At 44.4% G+C, this 20,042-nt stretch overlaps 1 protein-coding gene across 1 annotated transcript in view; it reads left to right on the forward strand.

Moving 5' to 3' along the window:
• The window catches only part of LOC311138890 (proto-oncogene tyrosine-protein kinase Src-like), a gene marked incomplete at both ends in the record, with an annotated part of 38,428 nt that overhangs the window by 10,521 nt on the left and 7,865 nt on the right, over positions 1 to 20,042 (forward strand). Inside the window, 5 exons of the mRNA XM_084173681.1 lie at positions 2,024 to 2,173; positions 2,653 to 2,808; positions 4,076 to 4,255; positions 6,722 to 6,798; positions 7,033 to 7,186. Of these exons, the coding sequence (XP_084029807.1) occupies positions 2,024 to 2,173; positions 2,653 to 2,808; positions 4,076 to 4,255; positions 6,722 to 6,798; positions 7,033 to 7,186 (717 nt within the window). The remainder of the gene's footprint in view (positions 1 to 2,023; positions 2,174 to 2,652; positions 2,809 to 4,075; positions 4,256 to 6,721; positions 6,799 to 7,032; positions 7,187 to 20,042) is intronic.

Genomic DNA, 20,042 nt, shown 5'->3' on the forward strand with positions numbered 1-20,042 from the left:
TTGTAGCCGGTTTACTAACGCGTTAGTTCTAGTAGCTATGTTGACAATGACGTTAATACGGTGACAACGATGTAGGCTGTATGTAGCGGTTAGCGGTTATGATAAGAAGGTTTGGCTTGGAAAGGTTTTTTCACCTGGTCACAGAAAGCTGATGTGTTGTGAACTGAAGTCCATAAGCAAAGGGAAAAGGTGAGAGAAGGAGCGCACGTAGATGCGAGAAGGAATTATACAATGATCAAAGGGATCATGCTGTTTGTATGTGGCTGCAAACAGAACGAAACGGGGATAAACATACCTGAATTTGTCCAATAGAAACTCTTGTTTGCAACTGTTGGACTAATGATTACACCCTAGATCAGCTAGATGCAGGCAAGAGTGTGCAAGGCGGTATTGAATGTGTCAATGTCTGTCACCTTGATTAATCAAATTTCTTTCAACCTGTGCACCTACATTGTAAACTTTAATTCATAGGCTAGGTTGTAGCAACCTGATGATGCGTATAGGGACATTTTTAGTATCATGCAGTAGCCTAAACCTATCAATGTTACATTGAGCTGGGTGAAAAGCATTAAACATTTATGGCAATTTAGCTTGCTAGCTTGATGTTGCTAGCTAATTTGTCCTGGGATATAAACATTGGGATGTTATTTTACCTGAAATGCACAAGGTCCTCTACTCCGACAGTTAATCCACAGATAAAAGGGTAAACCGAGTTTGTTTCTAGTAATCTCTCCTCCTTCAGTCTTCTTCTTCTTTGGACTTCATATGGCGGTTGGCAACCAACTTTAAGGTGCATTACCACCACAAACTGGACTGGAGTGTGGACCTCAGTTCATATTTCAATCACCCACATGGGTATATGCTCCTAAAAACCAAGGAGGAGATGGGAGAGGTGGGACTTGCAGCGCGTCAAACGTCACAAATAGAACCAAGTTCTATTTTAGTGCGAGCATTGTGGGTGCAATGATTGAATAACGTATGTGTACATTTATTTTGCAACACGAGGGCCACAAACAGGCAAAAAACGGCACAGTACAACAGTGGTGTGTAGAACGGCATCTTGGAATACACAACTTGTTGGTCCTAGTCACGAATGGGCTGTTGCAGCAGACGACTACACCGGGTTCCACTCCTATCAGCTAAAAACAAAAAGAAGAAGCTCCAGTGGGCACGCGATCACCAACACTGGACAATTGAGCAGTGGAAAAACATTGCCTAGCCGCCGAATCCCGGTTCCTGTTGCATCATTCTGATGGCAGAGTAAGGATATGGCGTAAGCAGCATGAGTCCATGGCCCCATCCTGCCTGGTGTCAACGGTACAGGCTGGTGGCGATGGTGTGGGGAATGTTTTCCTGGCACACGTTAGGTCCCTTGATACCAAATGAGAGCAACGTTTCCATGCCCCAAAGAATTCAGGCTATTCTGGAGGCAAAGGGCGGTTCGACCCGGTAATAGATGGGTGTAACTAATAAACTGGCCACTGAGTGTATATGTCACTGTTAAAGTTGACAGTTCTGTAAGAGGCTTTGGATAAAAGTGTCTGATAATGACTATATTATTATTTTATATTATATCATGCAAGTGTCTCACAATTTAAGTGTATGGGAGGTGAGTAATCAGAATTTGCTCTTCTCATACACCCGCCAGTGATTGATATTCACCATGGATTCTATAGGTAGTGATACAGCTGTAAGTACTGACTGTATTTTAGTGATTTATAACGGCGTAGGGAGTAGAGTTGCACAGTTGCATGTTGTTAGAAATAACAATAGAGCACAGTGCTATTTAGGCTTACACTCTGTACTGGTTGTAGTGTACAAGTTGTTTTCAGCATCAGCCGTTCCAAATTCTGGAGATCTTTTTGTTGTATTATTGTTTCTTATGTAGTCATGGCTGTGCAATCAATTTCCCTGCGGTGACAATGTTTGAATTGAATTTGTTTTGACCCATCTCCCCCCCCCCCCCCCCCCCCCCACACACACACACTATCTCATTATTTTATAATTCTATTTGTATGCACAGGAGCCTATTGCCTGTCCGTCTTGGACTATGACAACACTAAAGGTCTCAACGTCAAACACTACAAGATACGCAAGCTAGACAGCGGCGGTTTCTATATCACCTCACGCACCCAGTTCAGCAGTCTGCAGCAGCTGGTCTTCCACTATCGCAGTAAGTAGCGCATAATAATCACATTTGTATTGCCTTTTACATGCTAGTAGCTGCTTACAAAAAATCCTATTACACAGCGAGTAACACCAAACTTGAAGGGAATGTTTTTGTATTTATTTGTCCATGTACTGAAATATGCATGTAGGTCAAGGGCATGGTGGGGGCAATTGTCGTTCTGTTTTCCAACTAGTGTAAAGTGAATAGTACATCTATATATATTGAATATATATACTTTTTGTTACATGGTATGCAGTGTCTTTGTCAAGCATATTGATCATATGTCAAAGTGAAACAGAATAGAGGCTACACAGACATTGCTCAATAACTCAATAAGAATATCAAACAGATTGGCACATCTGACGATTGTCAGAAATGTAATCCTATCTCGCAGAAAACACGGATAACTGCCTAATGTGGATAGTGCTAATAAGGGTGGACAGTGCTAAATGTCTCTTCCTGTCTTTTCTACCTAACCCCAGAGCATGCAGACGGGCTGTGCCGCTGTCTGACGGAGGTGTGTCCCGTGCTGAAGCCTCAGACCCAGGGCCTGGCCCGCGACGCCTGGGAGATCCCACGGGAGTCCCTCCACCTCGACCTCAAACTGGGCCAGGGCTGTTTTGGAGAGGTCTGGATGGGTAAGACGCACACACACACATTTTGCTCTTTGAAATAGATTAAAAATAAATACTTTACAGCCCGACCGATATTATCGGTTGACCGATATTAGCCTTTTACGGATGTATTTGTATCGGCATTTAATCCACCGAAAATTATCAATTTTATAAAATGCGGAGAACACGCTTGAAAAAACAAACATTCTAAGCCTATCTTGCCTTGGTGCGCTACAGCAAGGCTGGACACTTTAAAAAAGCCGATTTATGCTTGAACCGGCTATGCGGTCCGGAGGCTCCGTACGGATGGTGTGACGCAATTGCGGAACCTCTGGAGGCTTGTCTTTGTAACAATGCGGAGGGCTTCGTGTAGCTCCGCATTGACATGATTGGTTGACGGTAGGTGGTGGGCAGTACGTCCTGTATAAACACAAATTCACTTCCTGACAACTTCCTTCACATCAGCTCTGCTCTGCGAAGCGCAAGAAGTATGAATGCCCTGACTTTTGCAGAGGCCACATCGCAGTAAATGCTGCACGGCCAATGCAGATGCCGGAATGACCTTAAATCGACTAAATGGCCATGATACCAATACATTGAAATACATTGTGTCCCATTGTGTCCCATGACATTGTTTTCCAGCTGGCTAGCATGAGGCAGCTCAGTCTTCAGAGACACATTTTTTTGCTGGAATCAGTGCAGTTTATTACATTTACATTCTAGTCATTTAGCAGACGCTCTTATCCAGAGCGACTTACAGTTAGTGAGTGCGTACATTTTTCATACGTTTATCCTCCTTTTACTTCACTAGAGTAACACACAGTTTTTCCATCAAAAAAATATTGTCTTTCTGGTGCTGCTAAATTCTATGTGGTTCTGATATTGTTCTTTCATCAAAAAAAAAAAAAAAAACTGCTTTCTGAGTACCTTTTGTAGGGCTGTTTCGGCCACAATCCATCCCAATGTTTATTTATTTATTATTCCAGCTATAATAAACAAAATATCAGCAGATATATCGGTTATCTGTGAATATTTTCATTCTAAAAACCGAATCGTATCGGATCCAAAGATCCCATATCGGTCGGGCTGTACTTTTCATTCCAATTTCATGTATTTCACCTATAACTTCATATAAGGACTGCGTGGTTGCTTGTGGCAGAAACTTGAGCCTGTACCATGGGTTGTCTGCGTCGCCCGAGAGAAATAATGTACTCCTTTAGCTACGAAAGCATTGGGAAACCCACCTCTGGTTGGCTAGGTTCTCTGACCCATGGCTTTTGTGTTTCCACAGGGAAGTGGAACGGTACAACACGGGTGGCTATCAAGACCCTGAAGACAGGCACCATGTCCCCAGAGGCCTTCCTCCAGGAGGCGCAGGTCATGAAGAAGCTGAGACACGAGAAACTGGTGCAGCTCTACGCCGTGGTGTCTGAGGAACCCATCTACATCGTCACTGAGTACATGACCCAAGGTAACTCCAAAACGTTTTGGGACACTGTAAAGTCCATGGAGAATAAGAGCACCTCCTCCCAGCTGCCCACTGCACTGAGGCTAGGAAACACTATCAGCACCGATAAATCTACAATAATCGAGAATTTCAACAAGCATTTTGCTACGGCTGGCCATGCTTTCCACCTGGCTACCACTACCCCGGCCACCAGCTCTGCACCCTCCGCTGCAACTTGCCCATGCCCCACCCCGCTTCTCCTTCACACAAATTCAGACAGCTGATGTTCTGAAAGAGCTGCAAAATCTAGACCCCTACAAATCATCTGGGCTAGACAATCTGAACCCTTTCTTTCTAAAACTAGCCGCTGAAATTGTCGCAACCCCTATTACTAGCCTGTTCAACCTCTTTTTCGTAATGTCTGAGATCGCCAGAGATTGGAAAGCTGCCGCGGTCATCCCCCTCTTCAAAGGGGGTGACGCTCTAGATCCAAATTGTTACAGACCTATATCCATCCTGCCCTGCCTTTCAAAAGTTTTTGAAAGCCAAGTTAACAAACAGATCACCGACCATTTCGAATCCCACCGTACCTTCTCCGCTATGCAATCCGGTTTCCGAGCTGGTCATGGGTGCACCTCAGCCACGCTCAAGGTCCTAAACGATATTATAACCGCGATCGATAATAGACAGTACTGTGCAGCCATCTTCATCGACCTGGCCAAGGCTTTCGACTCTGTCAACCACCGCATTCTTATTGGCAGACTAAATAGCCTTGGTTTCTCAAATGACTGCCTCGCCTGGTTCACCAACTACTTCTCAGATAGAGTTCAATGTGTCAAAACGGAGGGCCTGTTGTCTAGACCTATGGCAGTCTCTATGGGGGTGCCACAGGGTTCAATTATTGGGCCGACTCTTTTCTCAGTGTTTATCAATGATGTCGCTCTTGCTGCTGGTGACTCTCAGATCCACCTCTACACAGACGACACCATTTTGTATACATCTGGCCCTTCATTGGACACTGTGTTAACAAACCTCCAAACGAGCTTCAATGCCATACAACACTCCTTCAGTAGCCTCCAACTGCTCTTAAACACTAGTAAAACTAAATGCATGCTCTTCAATCGAACGCTGCTGGCACCCGCCCACTCGACTAGAATCACTACTCTCGACGGGTCTGACCTAGAGTATGTGGACAACTACAAATACCTAGGTGTCTGGTTAGACTGTAAACTCTCCTTCCAGACTCACATTAAGCATCTCCAATCGAAAGTTAAATCTAGAATCGGCTTCCTATTTCGCAACAAAGCCTCCTTCACTCATGCTGCCAAACATGCCCTCGTAAAACTGACTATCCTACCGATCCTTGACTTCGGCGATGTCATTTACAAAATAGCCTCCAACACTCTAGTCAGCAAATTGGATGTAGTCTATCACAGTGCCATCCGTTTTGTCACCAAAGCCTGTTGGCTGGTCCTCACTACATATTCGTCGCCAAACCCACTGGCTCCAGGCTATCTATAAATCACTGCTAGGCAAATCCCCGCCTTATCTTAGCTCATTGGTCACCATAGCAACACCCACCCGTAGTATGCGCTCCAGCAGGTATATCTCACTGGTCATCCCCAAAGCCAACACCTCCTTTGGCCGCCATTCCGTCCAGTTCTCTGCTGCCAATGACTGGAACGAATTGCAAAAATCTCTGAAGCTGGAGACTCTTATCTCCCTCACTAACTTTAAGCATCAGTTGTCAGAGCAGCTTACCGATCACTGCACCTGTACACAGCCCATCTGAAATTAGCCCACCCAACTACCTCATCCCCATATTGTTATTTATTTTGCTCATTTGCACCCCAGTATCTCTATTTGCACGTCATCTCTTGCACATCGATCATTCCAGTGTTAATACTAATTGTAATTATTTTGCACTATGGCCTATTTTTTGCCTTACCTCCATAACTTGCTACATTTGCACACACTGTATATATATTTTCTGTTGTATTTTTGACTTTATGTTTTGTTTTACCCCATATGTAATTCTGTGTTGTTGTTTTTATCGCACTGCTTTGCTTTATCTTGGCCAGGTCGCAGTTGTAAATGAGAACTTGTTCTCAACTGGCTTACCTGGTTAAATAAAGGTTAAATAAAAAATAAAAAACTTTAGACCACACACATCATCATTATTATCAGTATGGCTGTCCATCGTTGCTTCCGGGGATGGGTTGTAGAACAGATGTGGCTACCACTATTGTTACAAACACACACACACACGCAACACATGATCATGTAAGTAGTGCACGTAATCATAATCATCACTCACTTAGTACACGAGACACACAAACACACACCTCTTCATCATCATCATCACTGACTACAATGGACTATGGTTCAAGCTAGCATTTGCATGTGCATGCTCACACACATCTTGTTCTTGTGTTCCCTCTCTCCTGCCTTCTCTCTCTCAGTATGCTGATAATGCTGTCGCTCCCACAGGTAGCCTGTTGGACTTCCTCAAAGGTGACACGGGCAAGCTGCTACGTCTACCCCAGCTAGTGGATATGGCATCTCAGGTGGGACATTCAGTGCAATGTTGATTATACCTTTCATGTAATTATATTATTTAAGTCAATTAAAGTTATTTTGGAATCTTCTTTCCCCCCCCCCTCCTTTCTTCACCTTATCCCCTGATTTTCCCTCTTTCTGCTGTATCCATTCTTCCTCTCACTTTTTCTCTTTGTCCCTCTATCCATTCTCATCCTCTAACTCTCTCTCTCTCTCTCATTTCATCTCATCTCCTCTCCCAGATTGCAGCAGGTATGGCATACGTAGAGAGGATGAACTACGTCCACAGAGACCTCAGGGCTGCCAACATTCTCGTAGGTGACAACCTGGTGTGTAAAGTGGCCGACTTTGGCCTGGCCCGTCTCATAGAGGACAACGAGTACACTGCCAGACAGGGTAAGGCTTCAGTCCAGGTCAAATCTGTAGTTGTGTGTCCTAAACCTGGTTTTGGAGGACCCCTGTTTAACCTGGTTTTCCTTCCAACTGGTCTCTGTGTATAAAGTGGCCAACTTTGGCCTGCCCCTCCTCATAGAGGATAATGTTTACACTGCCAGAAAGGGTAAGGCTCTGGTCCGGGTCCAATATCTCTAGGTAAGTGAACTGTCATTGTGATGCCAGGACAACCTCTCCCTCAACATCAGCAAAACAAAGGAGTTGATTGTTGCAGAGACAACACACATCAACGGGACTGCAGTAGAGAGACAGCAGTTTTAAGTTCCTCTGCGTCCACATCACTGATGACTTGACATGGATCAACACAACCACTCTTGTCAAGAGGGCACAACAGTGCCTCTACTTCCTCAAGCGGCTGAAAGAATTCGGCATGCCACCCACGGCTACTCTCCAAATACTACCGCTGCATCATCGAGAGTGTCCTGACCGCTTGCATCACGGCCTGGTACAGAAATTGCTCCGTCCACGACTACAAGGTCCTCCAGCGGGTGGTGAAGACGGCCCAGTACATCACTGGGACGTACTCCCACCCATCCAGGACATCTACTTGAAACGGTCCCTGAGGAAGTCCTGCAGCATCATCAAGGACCCCACACACCCCAGCCACAAGCTGTTCACTCCCTTACCGTTGGGCAGATGGGCTCAGATACCAACAGGCTCAGAGACAGTTTCTATCTACAAGCCATCAGACTGCTTGTAGCGGCTTTCGAATAGCCGTTGGAAAAGCAGTTGCAAGATTGAGACGCACATCCAAAATCCAATTAGAAAACCCAAGAATTCAAATGAAACCGATGACTTGACATTTTATATGTGTTTGTAGAATCCAAAATGATAAGTGCAAGGTAAACAAACGTTCCAATATTCCAGGTAAACTAAAAAGATCAAGTTAAAACGTATGTGGTTTAAATGTATGCCAAATCGGTATCCCAAACATTTCCCATCCCGGGTAGGCCTTACTTCCTGTCTCTTATACCAGTATGTGGCTATCTGGGAAGGCTACCTGTACCACCCACTAATTGAGGCTAGAGGGTGAAATTGACCTATTTCTAATTCAAATCATAGGACCATAATAAGAGACCACATAACCACATAAGACTGCTGAACAATTAATCAAATGGCCACCCGGACTATTTGCATTGACCCCCCTGCTACGATATTATCTATGCATAGTCACTTTACCCCTACCTACATGTACAAATTACCTTGACTAACCTGTACCCCCGCACATTGACTTGGTACCGGTACCCCCTTTATATAGTCTCATTATTGTTATTTTATTGTTACTTTTTTAAATTAGTTTATTTAGTCAATTCTATTTTCTTAAAACTGCATTGTTGGTTAAGGGCTTGTAAGTAAGCATTTCACGGTAAGGTCTACACCTGTTGTATTCAGCGCATGTGACAAATACGATTAGATTTGTATAAACAAATATTTGCATAACCAAGGAAATATGAAAACTGGCTCCAACCCTACGACCCCTAATTGCTAACTGCAAAGCAATTACCATAAACATAAATGGAGACTAAGTACCATATTATAAAAATGTCTTTATACATTCTTTCACATTCTTTCTTTTGAATGTCCATACTTAATTTTCTTTTGAAGAGTGTGTGCGGGTATCAGTGATAGTCAGTGTAGGCGTTGAGTAACTCAGGAGTTGCGTTTACAAACACGGAGTCTGCAGCACAGAGGCACGTCCGCTTCAAACAGTGTTACACGCAGTCTTTACTCGTTCATTTTCATCAGATTATTACTGCCTTATTACTACTACATTACTGCTTCCTGCAGCGAACATAGCTTGCTGATGGGCCTCTCCAGCTCACTGGTCTTTGTCTTTACTGCGTACCAGACCTCTGGAGTCTGCCATAGTGTCAATGATTCACCCCATTAGCCATGAGTTGCGTGGTGCTGTAGCATCCACAATGAGCACCACTTCTCCACTGGTGAAACTCTGCTTTATGCTGTTCTACTTCGGACTCTCCTGCATCATTGGCAGATACTCACGTCCATCTTTTCTAGAAGAGGTCTGCAAGGTAATGTGCTTGTTTCCATCTCCTTCGAGCATACAAGCCATCCTTCTTGAACATACCTGGCTGCAGGATTGGCTTTTCTTTTAATTGAATGAGGTGATTTGGTGTTAGGGTTTCCAAGTCACTTGGGTCATCCGAGAATGAAGTGATTGGGCGGTCATTAAGAATTACCTCCACCTCACGCAGAGCTGTTTGCAGGGTTTCGTCCTCAAGGGTTTGCTGCCTCATGATTGATTGAAGAATTCTCTTTACCTGCCGGGTAAGCCGTTTCCACACACCGCCATGGTGAGCACCATGAGGAGGGTTGGATCTCCACTTTATTCCACCCTGCAACAGGGCCTTCTGAATTTGGTTTAGCTCCTTCAGAACTTCTCTTAGCTCACGGTTAGAGCTGACAACATTTGTTCCATTGTCTGACCTGATCTCTTTCACTTGTCCTCTACTATAAGTGAAATTGTGAGAACCTGGTCCTTTAATCCACCTTCTGGATTTCAGGAACGCTTCAGCTCGCAGGCCATGAGCTGCATCGTCCACAGGGATGAGCTTTGAGCTGATGTACTTCCATTGTGATGGCTTTGACAGGTCTCTGATGGAGGAGACCCTGTTAGCCACAAAGGTCTGGAACCTTATAGTACCGTTTGAGATGTACTTTAGGACTGTCGTGCTGTCGGACCAGTTGAAACTGTAGCATCCTGTCCATACGAACTGGTATGGTGTTCTGCTTTAATGGCGCCACTCTTGCTTTCCCCATCACAAATGCAGAGTTTATGTAATTCTTGTCATTTGTCAGATGAAGATAAGTAACCACTCCATATCCAGCTGCACTAGCATCGCATAAATTACAGTATGTAACTGAGTGGTATTTACCTTACCAGTCCTTTTGGTATGAAACATCTGTCCACATAAAATTTTTCCAACTGATTCAGTTCAGCCAGCCATCTTTGACACTGCTGGGCAATCACGTCTGGAACAACTGTATCCCATCCACACTTGGTGTTACACAAATCCTGGAGAATCCATTTTGCAGGAAGTATGACTGGTGATAGGAAGCCCATGGGATCATACACAGCTGACAACTGAGAGAATGTCACTTCTTGTGGTTGGCCGATTCTTGACCACCATGCTGAAGTTGAATGTGTCAAGTTGAATGTTCCATTGAGCTCCAAGCGCTCTTTCAATAGAGAGATGTTCCCTATCCAGGTCCAGTGTCTTAACTTCTTTGGCCTTGTCCTCTTCAGGGATCAGAGTAAGGACACAGCGACAGTTGCTAATCAATTTGGTCAGCTTGAATCCTCCCTTGGAGCACACTTCTTTGAGATCTCTGTATGAGGATATGGCTTGACCCACTGTGTAGACAGATTGTAAGCAATCATCCACGTAAAAGTTTTCTTGATGGTACTGGTAGCTTCTGGTGGGTATTCCTCTTGATTGTCGTTGGCGGTCTTTCTCAGAGCAAATGTAGCACAGCTCTGGCATCACAATGAATTATTTAGGCTATAGTATTACCCTAATATTTAAATAATTTCAAGGCCATAGCCTACAAATAAATAAATTGTGAAGCATTTGCAAGTGTGACACACTAGGCTCCCAGGGACATTAAGCACTCAGCATTAAAACAACATTTCATTGTATTAAATCATTACAGTCTATAAATTGTGCATATAGGCTGTTCTTTGAATTCAATAAAAATGAAACGAAAAATGCCATATTAGGCTCAGTCTACAGTGCCTTTGAATAAACTTTTAGAAACACGAGTTTGGCCAGAGTCTTTGGCTTCAGGTTCATGCATTGGTGCCTGGAGAGCAGGCCAGCAGCAGAGAATACCCTCTCCGCGCTTGCAGAGCCACTGGGGATGCTAAACACCCTTTGGGCCACTCTTGCCAGGCTGGGCAGCAATGCGGAGTTGTTTTTTAAATGTTTCTATAGGTAGGCCTAAAGGTTTTTAGGCAAAATAACCCTATCAAAACATAAAGCTCCTTGAAATAGGTCATATGTTAGTCCTATTGGGCCAAAATCAATGATAGTCTATTGTATAGAACTAAAATGTTGGAAACTTTTTTTTAACCGTATGACGCTACCAACACACGTGGGATCATTCTACAGTGGTCCCTGCAGCGTACGCTCAAACCGGTGTGATTAGAACGCTTATTTAGAACGTCTAGTTTCGATTGAAGCAGCAGTCAGCGTTTTGAGCTGGCAACAGTTTTTTTCACAGAAACATTTTACACAAACACAGTCCTTACAACATTATGTTCTGAATGTGAGCAGTTTATTTTTGGATGTTAAGACATTCACAGAAGTGGCGACAGCTTAACACAATCATCCAAACCGGAAAATGTAGGCTACATTAGTGCTAACAGATGAAAGATTGACCTAACACAAGCACTCATATTTAGCTAACAGTAATAGAAATGAGCTAATAGAAATTACTATTTACAATTCATTACATCACGGGTGAGCTCACCATTGATCTAAATAATTGAGTAAAAAACGTTCTAAAAATCGAAAGTAATCCGACGGTTGTGCGTGCCGCCATGTTTTTTTTAGGGTCAACCAAAGATAAGAAGAGGAGACAAGATGGGTTTGATACCTTTGCAGTATGCATGTTGAAGGGGGCGTGTCGTCTACCATCATTCACTTCCCTTGATTCACTTCCGGAAGTTTACTCGAAAGATGAGTGAACCATCCCTCACCTCATTTTTTAAAATAACATCTTTGTTCCGACAGACGTTTACGTGACACCCAGAATGCATTGTATAATGTCATCAAACATGACGCCACACATAGCTGGCAAATAGCTTAGCATTAACTCATCATAATCAGTACAACCTTCAAAAAAGTATTTTACACACGTCATATTACAATCTATGCAAGAATCGGAGTGCATGATTTGTCACCAGTACTTGAAAACGTGAATAAAACTGTAAATACATTATGCTCCATACATACATACGGTATGCTACAGTAGAAACGACAACACGATATACAGAAAATAAGGCACTTACTTTGATTTGAACGCACACATGTCCAAAGTTATTATTTGTAAGGAAAACAACAATGAAGGCAATGCAAGGGCCAGGCAGAAAATGTGCCAGGGGGGGAAAGTTTGTGCAAGACTGCGCAAATGTCTGCATACTTGGTCTGGGGAAACACTGGGGAGGTGCTTAGGCTCTTATCGAAGAGAGAAGTTTGTCCGGTTCGGTAAAGCCTCAAACATAAATTGTCCGCAACATTGAAATGGGCTACTTCTATGTGAATTAATGAGGAGGCGGAACACACCTCAATTCAAACTAGATAGAAAATAATTTCAAATTGACAAGTTGAAATATAGCCTATATATCATTTGTAGGCAGCGTGTATCTTGGTTTGAGGGCAGCGCGGGTTAACTGTCCTGTTGCGTAACAATCACAGTTTGGAACAGTGAGTGCATTCAGATTTTTTGTTTAGAAATACTTTGCCTCAATGACACACTTAGCTAGCAACCCACCTCATTCCTTTCTGTTAGCATGTGCACGTAGTACACCATCATGCTTTCGGGATATGCATCTTTTCAGATTCCACAATGACTATTCCATTGTGGACACTACATCACCGCACTCCCGCTCTTGCCTTGATTTTGCACCTGTGTGTTTTATCAGTTTCGTTATGAAAATATTTAACGAACTCCATGACAGTAGCTAAAGCAAGGGGCTATAGCAGCATACAAGTAGCCTACAGATGCATGCTGGACCGGGCATGCCCTGAGCTGGTGAAGTGAGCGGGACTGGAGCAAAATTGGAGCGGCGAGAAGGTTGACCTGTGTTTTCGGAAACTCGCTCCACGCTCCAGTCAATTTGGGCATGCTCCTCGCTCTGCTCCAGCTCCGCTCCGCTCACGTACTCTGATTGAGGCCAATCAGTAGCTCAACATTGGCATTGATTTTGTTCAACTCAACATCACTAAGATACGGCCACCGTCTGAGGTTGTCTCGCGAGGGAATGTTGTTTTTGGTGACATGGATACTTGGTTGTGCGTAGACGTCTGGCAACTGAAGGAAAGTGTTGCTCTTGAGACCAGCCACTTCTAACCCGGTGACCTTGAGACTGGAGACAGGCTTTTCCTGGCCCATTGTCTTCTGAAGGATCTACATTTTCTTACCTTTAGCATTTAGCTGAGACATCAGTTCCTTAGTGCAAAATGTAGCTGTCCTCCCAGGGTCAAGGAAAGCATATGTTTGCACAGTTTTGCTCCTTTTCAGAAGTTTGACCTGAAGTGGTACAATGGCGAGAGGACACTTTGCTACCGGCCCCAGTATGACTGCTGATGTTTAAGGAGACCATTGCACTTGTCACTAGTGCCTTTTCAGTGGCTTCTGTAGGAGCCTCCTCCTCAGCCAGCTGGATATTTTATTTTTTCAAAGTGCAACAAACTTTGGTACTTTTGACACTGTTGACAGGTCATGTGCTTCTGACAGTTCTTGCTCATACTGTATATCCCCTTGTGAGACATCCAAAGTAGAGGCTTTTGTTTTTGAGAAATTCAACTTTCTCCTAGTTTTGGCCTAATGTTTCAACTTCTGACAGAATTCCAATGCATGATCACGGTCACAGAAAATGCAGAGTTTCTTTAAAGGCACCTGATTTGTTGTTTTCTGGCTTTCTGTCTGTGCTGAAGTTTGATTTCACAGCTTTTTCAGTTACTGCTGCAACTGTGGTGGCAAAACTGCGCCCCCTGTTGGATGGTTTAGCCCTTTGCATTGAGTCTGTGGACTTAAACTTGGAACCTGACCTTTGAACTGTGGTGTCTTGAACGTCACCATAGACTGGATCCAATGCCATTCGGGCCTGCTTCTCCACAAACTCCACCAAATCTTTAAACTGGGCTCTTCTGCTGTGTTGATCCTGAAAATCAGACACCTGAACTCCACCTCCCGGAGCTTGAATGGCAGTCTTTAGACAATAGCTCTGAGATTGGCTGGATTCTCCATGTCCTGCATCGTGTTAGAGCAGCCTCTAAAGAATAGTGCATGAGAACGCAATGCCTTCCCATCTTCTGGTGTAATGACTGACCAGCTCAGAGCTTTTTCCAATAAGGCATTTTTATTTTATTTTAATTGCCAGTTGAACTCCTGCTGTTTCCTTGCTTCATTGTATCCCGTTGCTGGATTCATGTGCAAACGGCTACGAACAAGTTATTTTGGTTGGCCACTTGTATACTGCTCTAAATAATAAACCCTGCCTTGCATGTTGTTAGTTTTGCGTTCAATATCATGTTGGAATAGCTTTAATGAATGACCTGTAATGAAGTGGGTCACCATCGAACACTGGTATTTCTCTCTTGTTGGCATTAGAGAGAGCTGCTGCTGTTTTATCAGAAATTCAGTGATGTCATTCTGTCTTTGGATAGCATTGGTGAGAACATCTTGGTTGCTAGTATCATTAGAGTGGTAGCTGGGAGCATTAGCTTAGTGGCTAGTAACATTAGCTTGGTTGCTAGTAGCATTAGCCTGATTGGAACCTGTGCTATGTGTTGCTTGCACATTAGCGCCATCTATGAGTGTTAGTGGCTGCTGCTGTGGCTGCTGTGCTTGTATGATGTTGCTTGCAGAATGCAGCCTAGGTCTCCCTGTTTTGGATCCTGTACTCAGTAGAAGTAGGTAAACCCTGTGATGTTGGTGCCTCAGAGGCGTTTTGGTCAAGTTCGGTCCAGTTTCTTTTGTCACCCATTGCTTGTCATGTTGGAGAAGAGTTTTATCCATACAGTCGCCGGAATGCCTCATAGGCTTTGTGGTAAGCTTCAGTCCAGTCTCTTTTACTGTCATCCTCTGTTGCACAAGCAAGAAAAAGTTTTCACATTCCTTTAAAACTTGCATTTTGGCAGCTTATGCAGCCAGCTCAGCTCAGCTTCCATTTCCACCAATTCCTTTTTTGCCTTTAGTTGTGTTTCTTCCATATCAAGGGCATTTTTATTTTCCAAAACTGAGCTGGATGCATGTTACTTTTTTGATACAGCAGATACTGTCATGTGGACCAATGGAACTTTCAATTCTCAGTCATTGTTCGACATGGATGGACTTTCTGATACAACAGAGACACTGTCATCTGGACTAATGACACTTTGCAGGTGTGAATCACTTTTCACTTCAACATGCAACCACCTGATCTTGAAAAGCAATGGTTTTGGCTCATACCAATCAGAATGATCAACTCTCTTTCCTCTTCAGGCAACATATTATGCACAGCCACATACAGATCCATAAACTCAGCCAATAAAGCATTGAACACCTCAACATTACTACTGACAACCTCATCATTTTCGCCACTATCCAGCAATGTTTGAATTGCATTCTTTTTATTTGTTAACACGCCAAGCTTCCATCTGCGGGTGCCAATCAAATTGTACAACTTTTTCTCATCCAGCTCATCCAGAGCTTCAGAATGAGTACCCGCCATTATCAGTCACAATTTTCTGTTCCACACTTCAATATCAACAGTGCATTTGCTTAACAGCTTCCCATCCCACCGATGGCTCATTCAGTTGACATTGTTTCCAAAACAGACTTGTCAAACATTTCCAAACCAACAATCACATGTACTCCTGGTCTCTTTAGTCGGCAGTGCTACTTTCCTCCCAAGTGATTAGAAAATCCATAAAGTGTGGAACTCCATTAAATCCATGGCATTTTAATTTTTTTAACATAAATGTAGCGGCTTTCAAAATGGGAAAACCAGTTGCAAGATTGATACGCACATCCAAAATCCAATTAGAAAACCTAATGAAACCGATGGCTTGATGAATAAAATGTAAAACTTTATATTTGTAGAATCGAAAATGAAGGTGCAAGGTGAACAACGGTTCCAATATTCCAGGTAAACTAAAAAGATGAAGATAAAATGTATGTGGTTTAAAAAATGTATGCCAACCCGGTGTCCCAAACATTTGTCATCCCTGGTAGGCCTTACTTCCTGTCTCTTATACCCAGTATGGGGCTATCTGGGCGGGCCCACCTGTACCACCAACTAATTGAGGCTAGAGGGCGAAATTGACCTATTTCTAATTCAAATCATAGGACCATGATAAGAGACCACATAACCAAATAATGCATACACCGTACCTGTATATATAAATGAAATATGATATTCTATCAAATAAACAAATATTTTGAAAAATGAAAAAAATGTAAAAAATAAAAACTGTCTCCAACACTACTGAACACTTGAACTGGAATGACCACCTGGACTTACTCGCTGCACCTTAACCATTGTTTCCCTTTGCGGCCCTTCACCGGCAACGAACCTGCCATATCCATGCATATTGAACCCCACGGTACCTTTGATTTAATGGTCTGACCCTCTTGCCTTTTCCCTACCCTCCATGCATTGCAGAGGTGGCACTTCCTCAAAATCCGGGCCAGTGCAGGTAACCCTGTACTCCAGCTTTACCATTGGTTTCCAAGTTCCTTTTATACCGGCATGCCCAATCTCTGTGTGCACCCCGGTAACCAACTGTTCCATACAGTTTTACTGGACATGTATTCCTCTGTCCCCCTTTTCCCAGCTCTTTCCCCCAACAACAATTACACCTCTCATTTGGGCCAACATGTCAACCTCTCTATTACCTTCTCAATAGTTCCCTTCGGTGGTATGACTTTTTTGGTGAGCGACCTCAATTTCCACTTTTGTAATGAGTTCTGCTATTATTTCCTATTACCCCCAGTGGGCCACTTCTTTACCCTTAGCACCCTCATCCCCAGATCCTCCTTAAGTGCCTCTTGCACAGTAATCACTATCCGTTATCAAGCGTAACCGCTTTATCCCTTTTCTGCCTCCAGTCGGTGGTACCTCGCCACTGTGTTTTAATATTTAAGCACAGTAGGTCCCTGTGTTGGTTCCCTTACGGGATCCATTAGTATACAGTTCCCACTCAGACTCCTCCACCTTCTTAGCCTGCTTTTCCGGTCCATCACCATACACACTTTCTTCAATTCCCTATGCACCCTGCTCTGAGTGTGTACTATGCTTGGCATACCTCCTGCCAGTTCTATTATCCTCTTCCAGTAATGAGCTAGTACTGCCAATTCCTGCTCTGGTAGAACATATTTCTGCTCCAAGACCAGAGTGCTATTAGCCCTCCTCCTTTATTTACTAATTTAGTTTCTGAACCCATTCCATCCAGATGGATCCATACTTCCAGATCTTTGTCTTGGTCCCTAGGTTCGAGAGCTGTTTATCTACGTACAGTGCATTCGGAAAGTATTCAGACCCCTTGACTTTTTCCACAGTTTGTTACTTTACAGGCTTATTCTAAAATGGATTAAATAGAAAAATGTCCTCAGCAATCTACACACAATACACCATAATGACAAATTGAAAACAGGTTTTTAGATTGCACATTTATAAAAAATAAATAAAAAAATACCTTATTTACATAAGTATTCAGACCCTTTGCTATGAGACTCGAAATTGAGCTCAGGTGCATCCTGTTTCCATTGATCATCCTTGAGATGTTTCTACAACATGATGGGAGTCCACCTGTTGTAAATTCAATTGATTGGACACAATTTGGAAAGGCACACACCTGTCTATATAAGGTCCCACAGTTGACAGTGCATGTCAGAGCAAAAACCAAGCCATAAGGTTGAAGGAATTGTCCGTAGAGCTCCGAGACAGGATTGTGTCGAGGCACAGATCTGGGGAAGTGTACCAAAAAATGTCTGCAGCATTGAAGGTCCCCAAGAACACAGTGGCCTCCATCATTCTTAAATGGAAGAAGTTTGGAACCACCAAGACTCTTCCTAGAGCTGGCCGCCCGGCGGGGGAGAAGGGTCTTGGTCAGGGAGGTGACCAAGAACCCGATGGTCTCTCTGACAGAGCTCTAGAGTACCTCTGTGGAGATGGGAGAACCTTCCCGAAGGACAAGATTGAACTCTTTGACCTGAATGCCAAGTGTCACGTCTGGAGGTAACCTAGCACCATCCCTACGGTGAAGCATGGTGGTGGCAGCATCATGCTGTGGGGATGTTTTTCAGCGGCAGGGATGGTCATTATCCATAACTTCTGTGCCTCCTCGGACGCTCCCACTAGTGTACTTCCTACTCTCGTGAAGTACTCTGCTGCGTTTTCCCACTTTTCTTTGTGGGGTAAGCAGGTCTTCAAAAATTGAATTTTGCTCATGCCGGTTCCCCTTACTGTCCCGGCCAGTCCCGTGTTATTCTCCCCCTTCTGACCCCTTTTTTGGGTTGTCCAGGAATAGTTGCAGCGCCCCTGCCTGTTCTCTTGGGCCTTGGGCTGGGTTCCACTTCTTCCTCATCCTCTTCACTGAGCTCCTCGGGCCCCGGAGTCAACATCCTCCTCCTTCGCATCCAGGTCTCTCTTGTGCTCCACCAGCACCTGGGGCTTGACTTTTTTCAACAAGTAGTCATGGGCTATTTCCAGATAGCTGTTCTTGAAGGGGTTTGTCAGCCTGGGAGGTCTTCATACCTTTTGCGGACGGTGTCATATGGGTTATCACCGTACGTATAACCTGGTTTTCCGCATATCGACCGGTCTTCTCTTTCCTCCCACTCCCTCGGGATTGGCCATATTATTATTTGCCCTAAGTCCGGCACATAACATTCTCTTCCATCTCTGGCTTTTATGGGACTGTACTTCGGGTTCACGCCCGGGGTTCATCGATTTACTCTTCCTCGTATCTAGGCGACTCAGGGTAGAATGCGATCAGAGGCCTATCCCTATCCGGGATCGGCGTCTGGTCGAGACGGACTGAGGCGAAGTGAGTTCAAAGGCTGAAACCTAACTGTGTTCTGCCCGCGACTATCCTCCTCCAACTCTTCCTCCTCCCGGTACCATTCCCCCGGGCGTGGGGTCCCTGGCCTCAACCTCTCACACCGTTCATACCCATTCCCTCCATCTAGGGAAAAGGCTATTTTCCTTAACACATGCGCGTCTGCTCCCGGGGTCTGTGATCCAAGGGGCTGAGGAGGGCTTTCATGTGGCTGTTGCCTGGGAACCCATTGCGGTGGCGGAGGCATATGCTATGCCTGTAACACTCTGGCTCTATGGACGTTTATATTGAGCCAGGGTTGTTCATTTTCTTGTGTTTGGGTGTATTTCATTTGGTGGTGTTGGGGATGGGTGAGTTTCATTTTGTTTGTGTCATGTGGTGATTGGTCGATGACTCCCAATCAGAGGTAACGAGTGTCAGCTGTCGGCTCGTTATCTCTGATTGGGAGCCATATATATTCTGTGTGTTTTCTCCTTTGTGTTGTGGGTTATTGTTTCTTTGTTGCTGTTAGTAGTATTCAGTATAGAACTTCACGGATCGTCATTTGTTGTTTTCTTCGTGGTTGCTTTAAGTTAATAAAGTCATCATGTTCACTCGCAACGCTGCGCATTGGTCTCCTCCTTCAGACGATCGTGACAGAATAACCCACCACAAGAGGACCAAGCGGCGTAACAAGCGGCAACAGGACCTACCTACGCAGGATTTATGGACGCCTCCTAAGGATTTTTGGACTTGGGAGGAGATTCGGGCTGGAAAGGGTCCTTGGGCACAACCGGAGGAATATCACCGCCCTCGTGAAGAGCTGGAGGCAGCTGCAGCCGAGAGGAGGTGGTATGAGGAGGAATATCACCGCCCTCGTGAAGAGCTGGAGGCAGCTGCAGCCGAGAGGAGGTGGTATGAAGAGGAAGCGCGGAGTCGAGGCTGGAAGCCCGTGGTTACTCCCCAAAAAATTTTTGGGGGGGGGCACATGGCTTGGGCGCCTGGGCAGCAGGAGGCTGCCACAGGTA

The sequence above is a fragment of the Coregonus lavaretus genome, assembly GCF_964263955.1.
Source record: "Coregonus lavaretus genome assembly, chromosome: 12".
Taxonomy (NCBI): Eukaryota; Metazoa; Chordata; class Actinopteri; order Salmoniformes; family Salmonidae; genus Coregonus; species Coregonus lavaretus.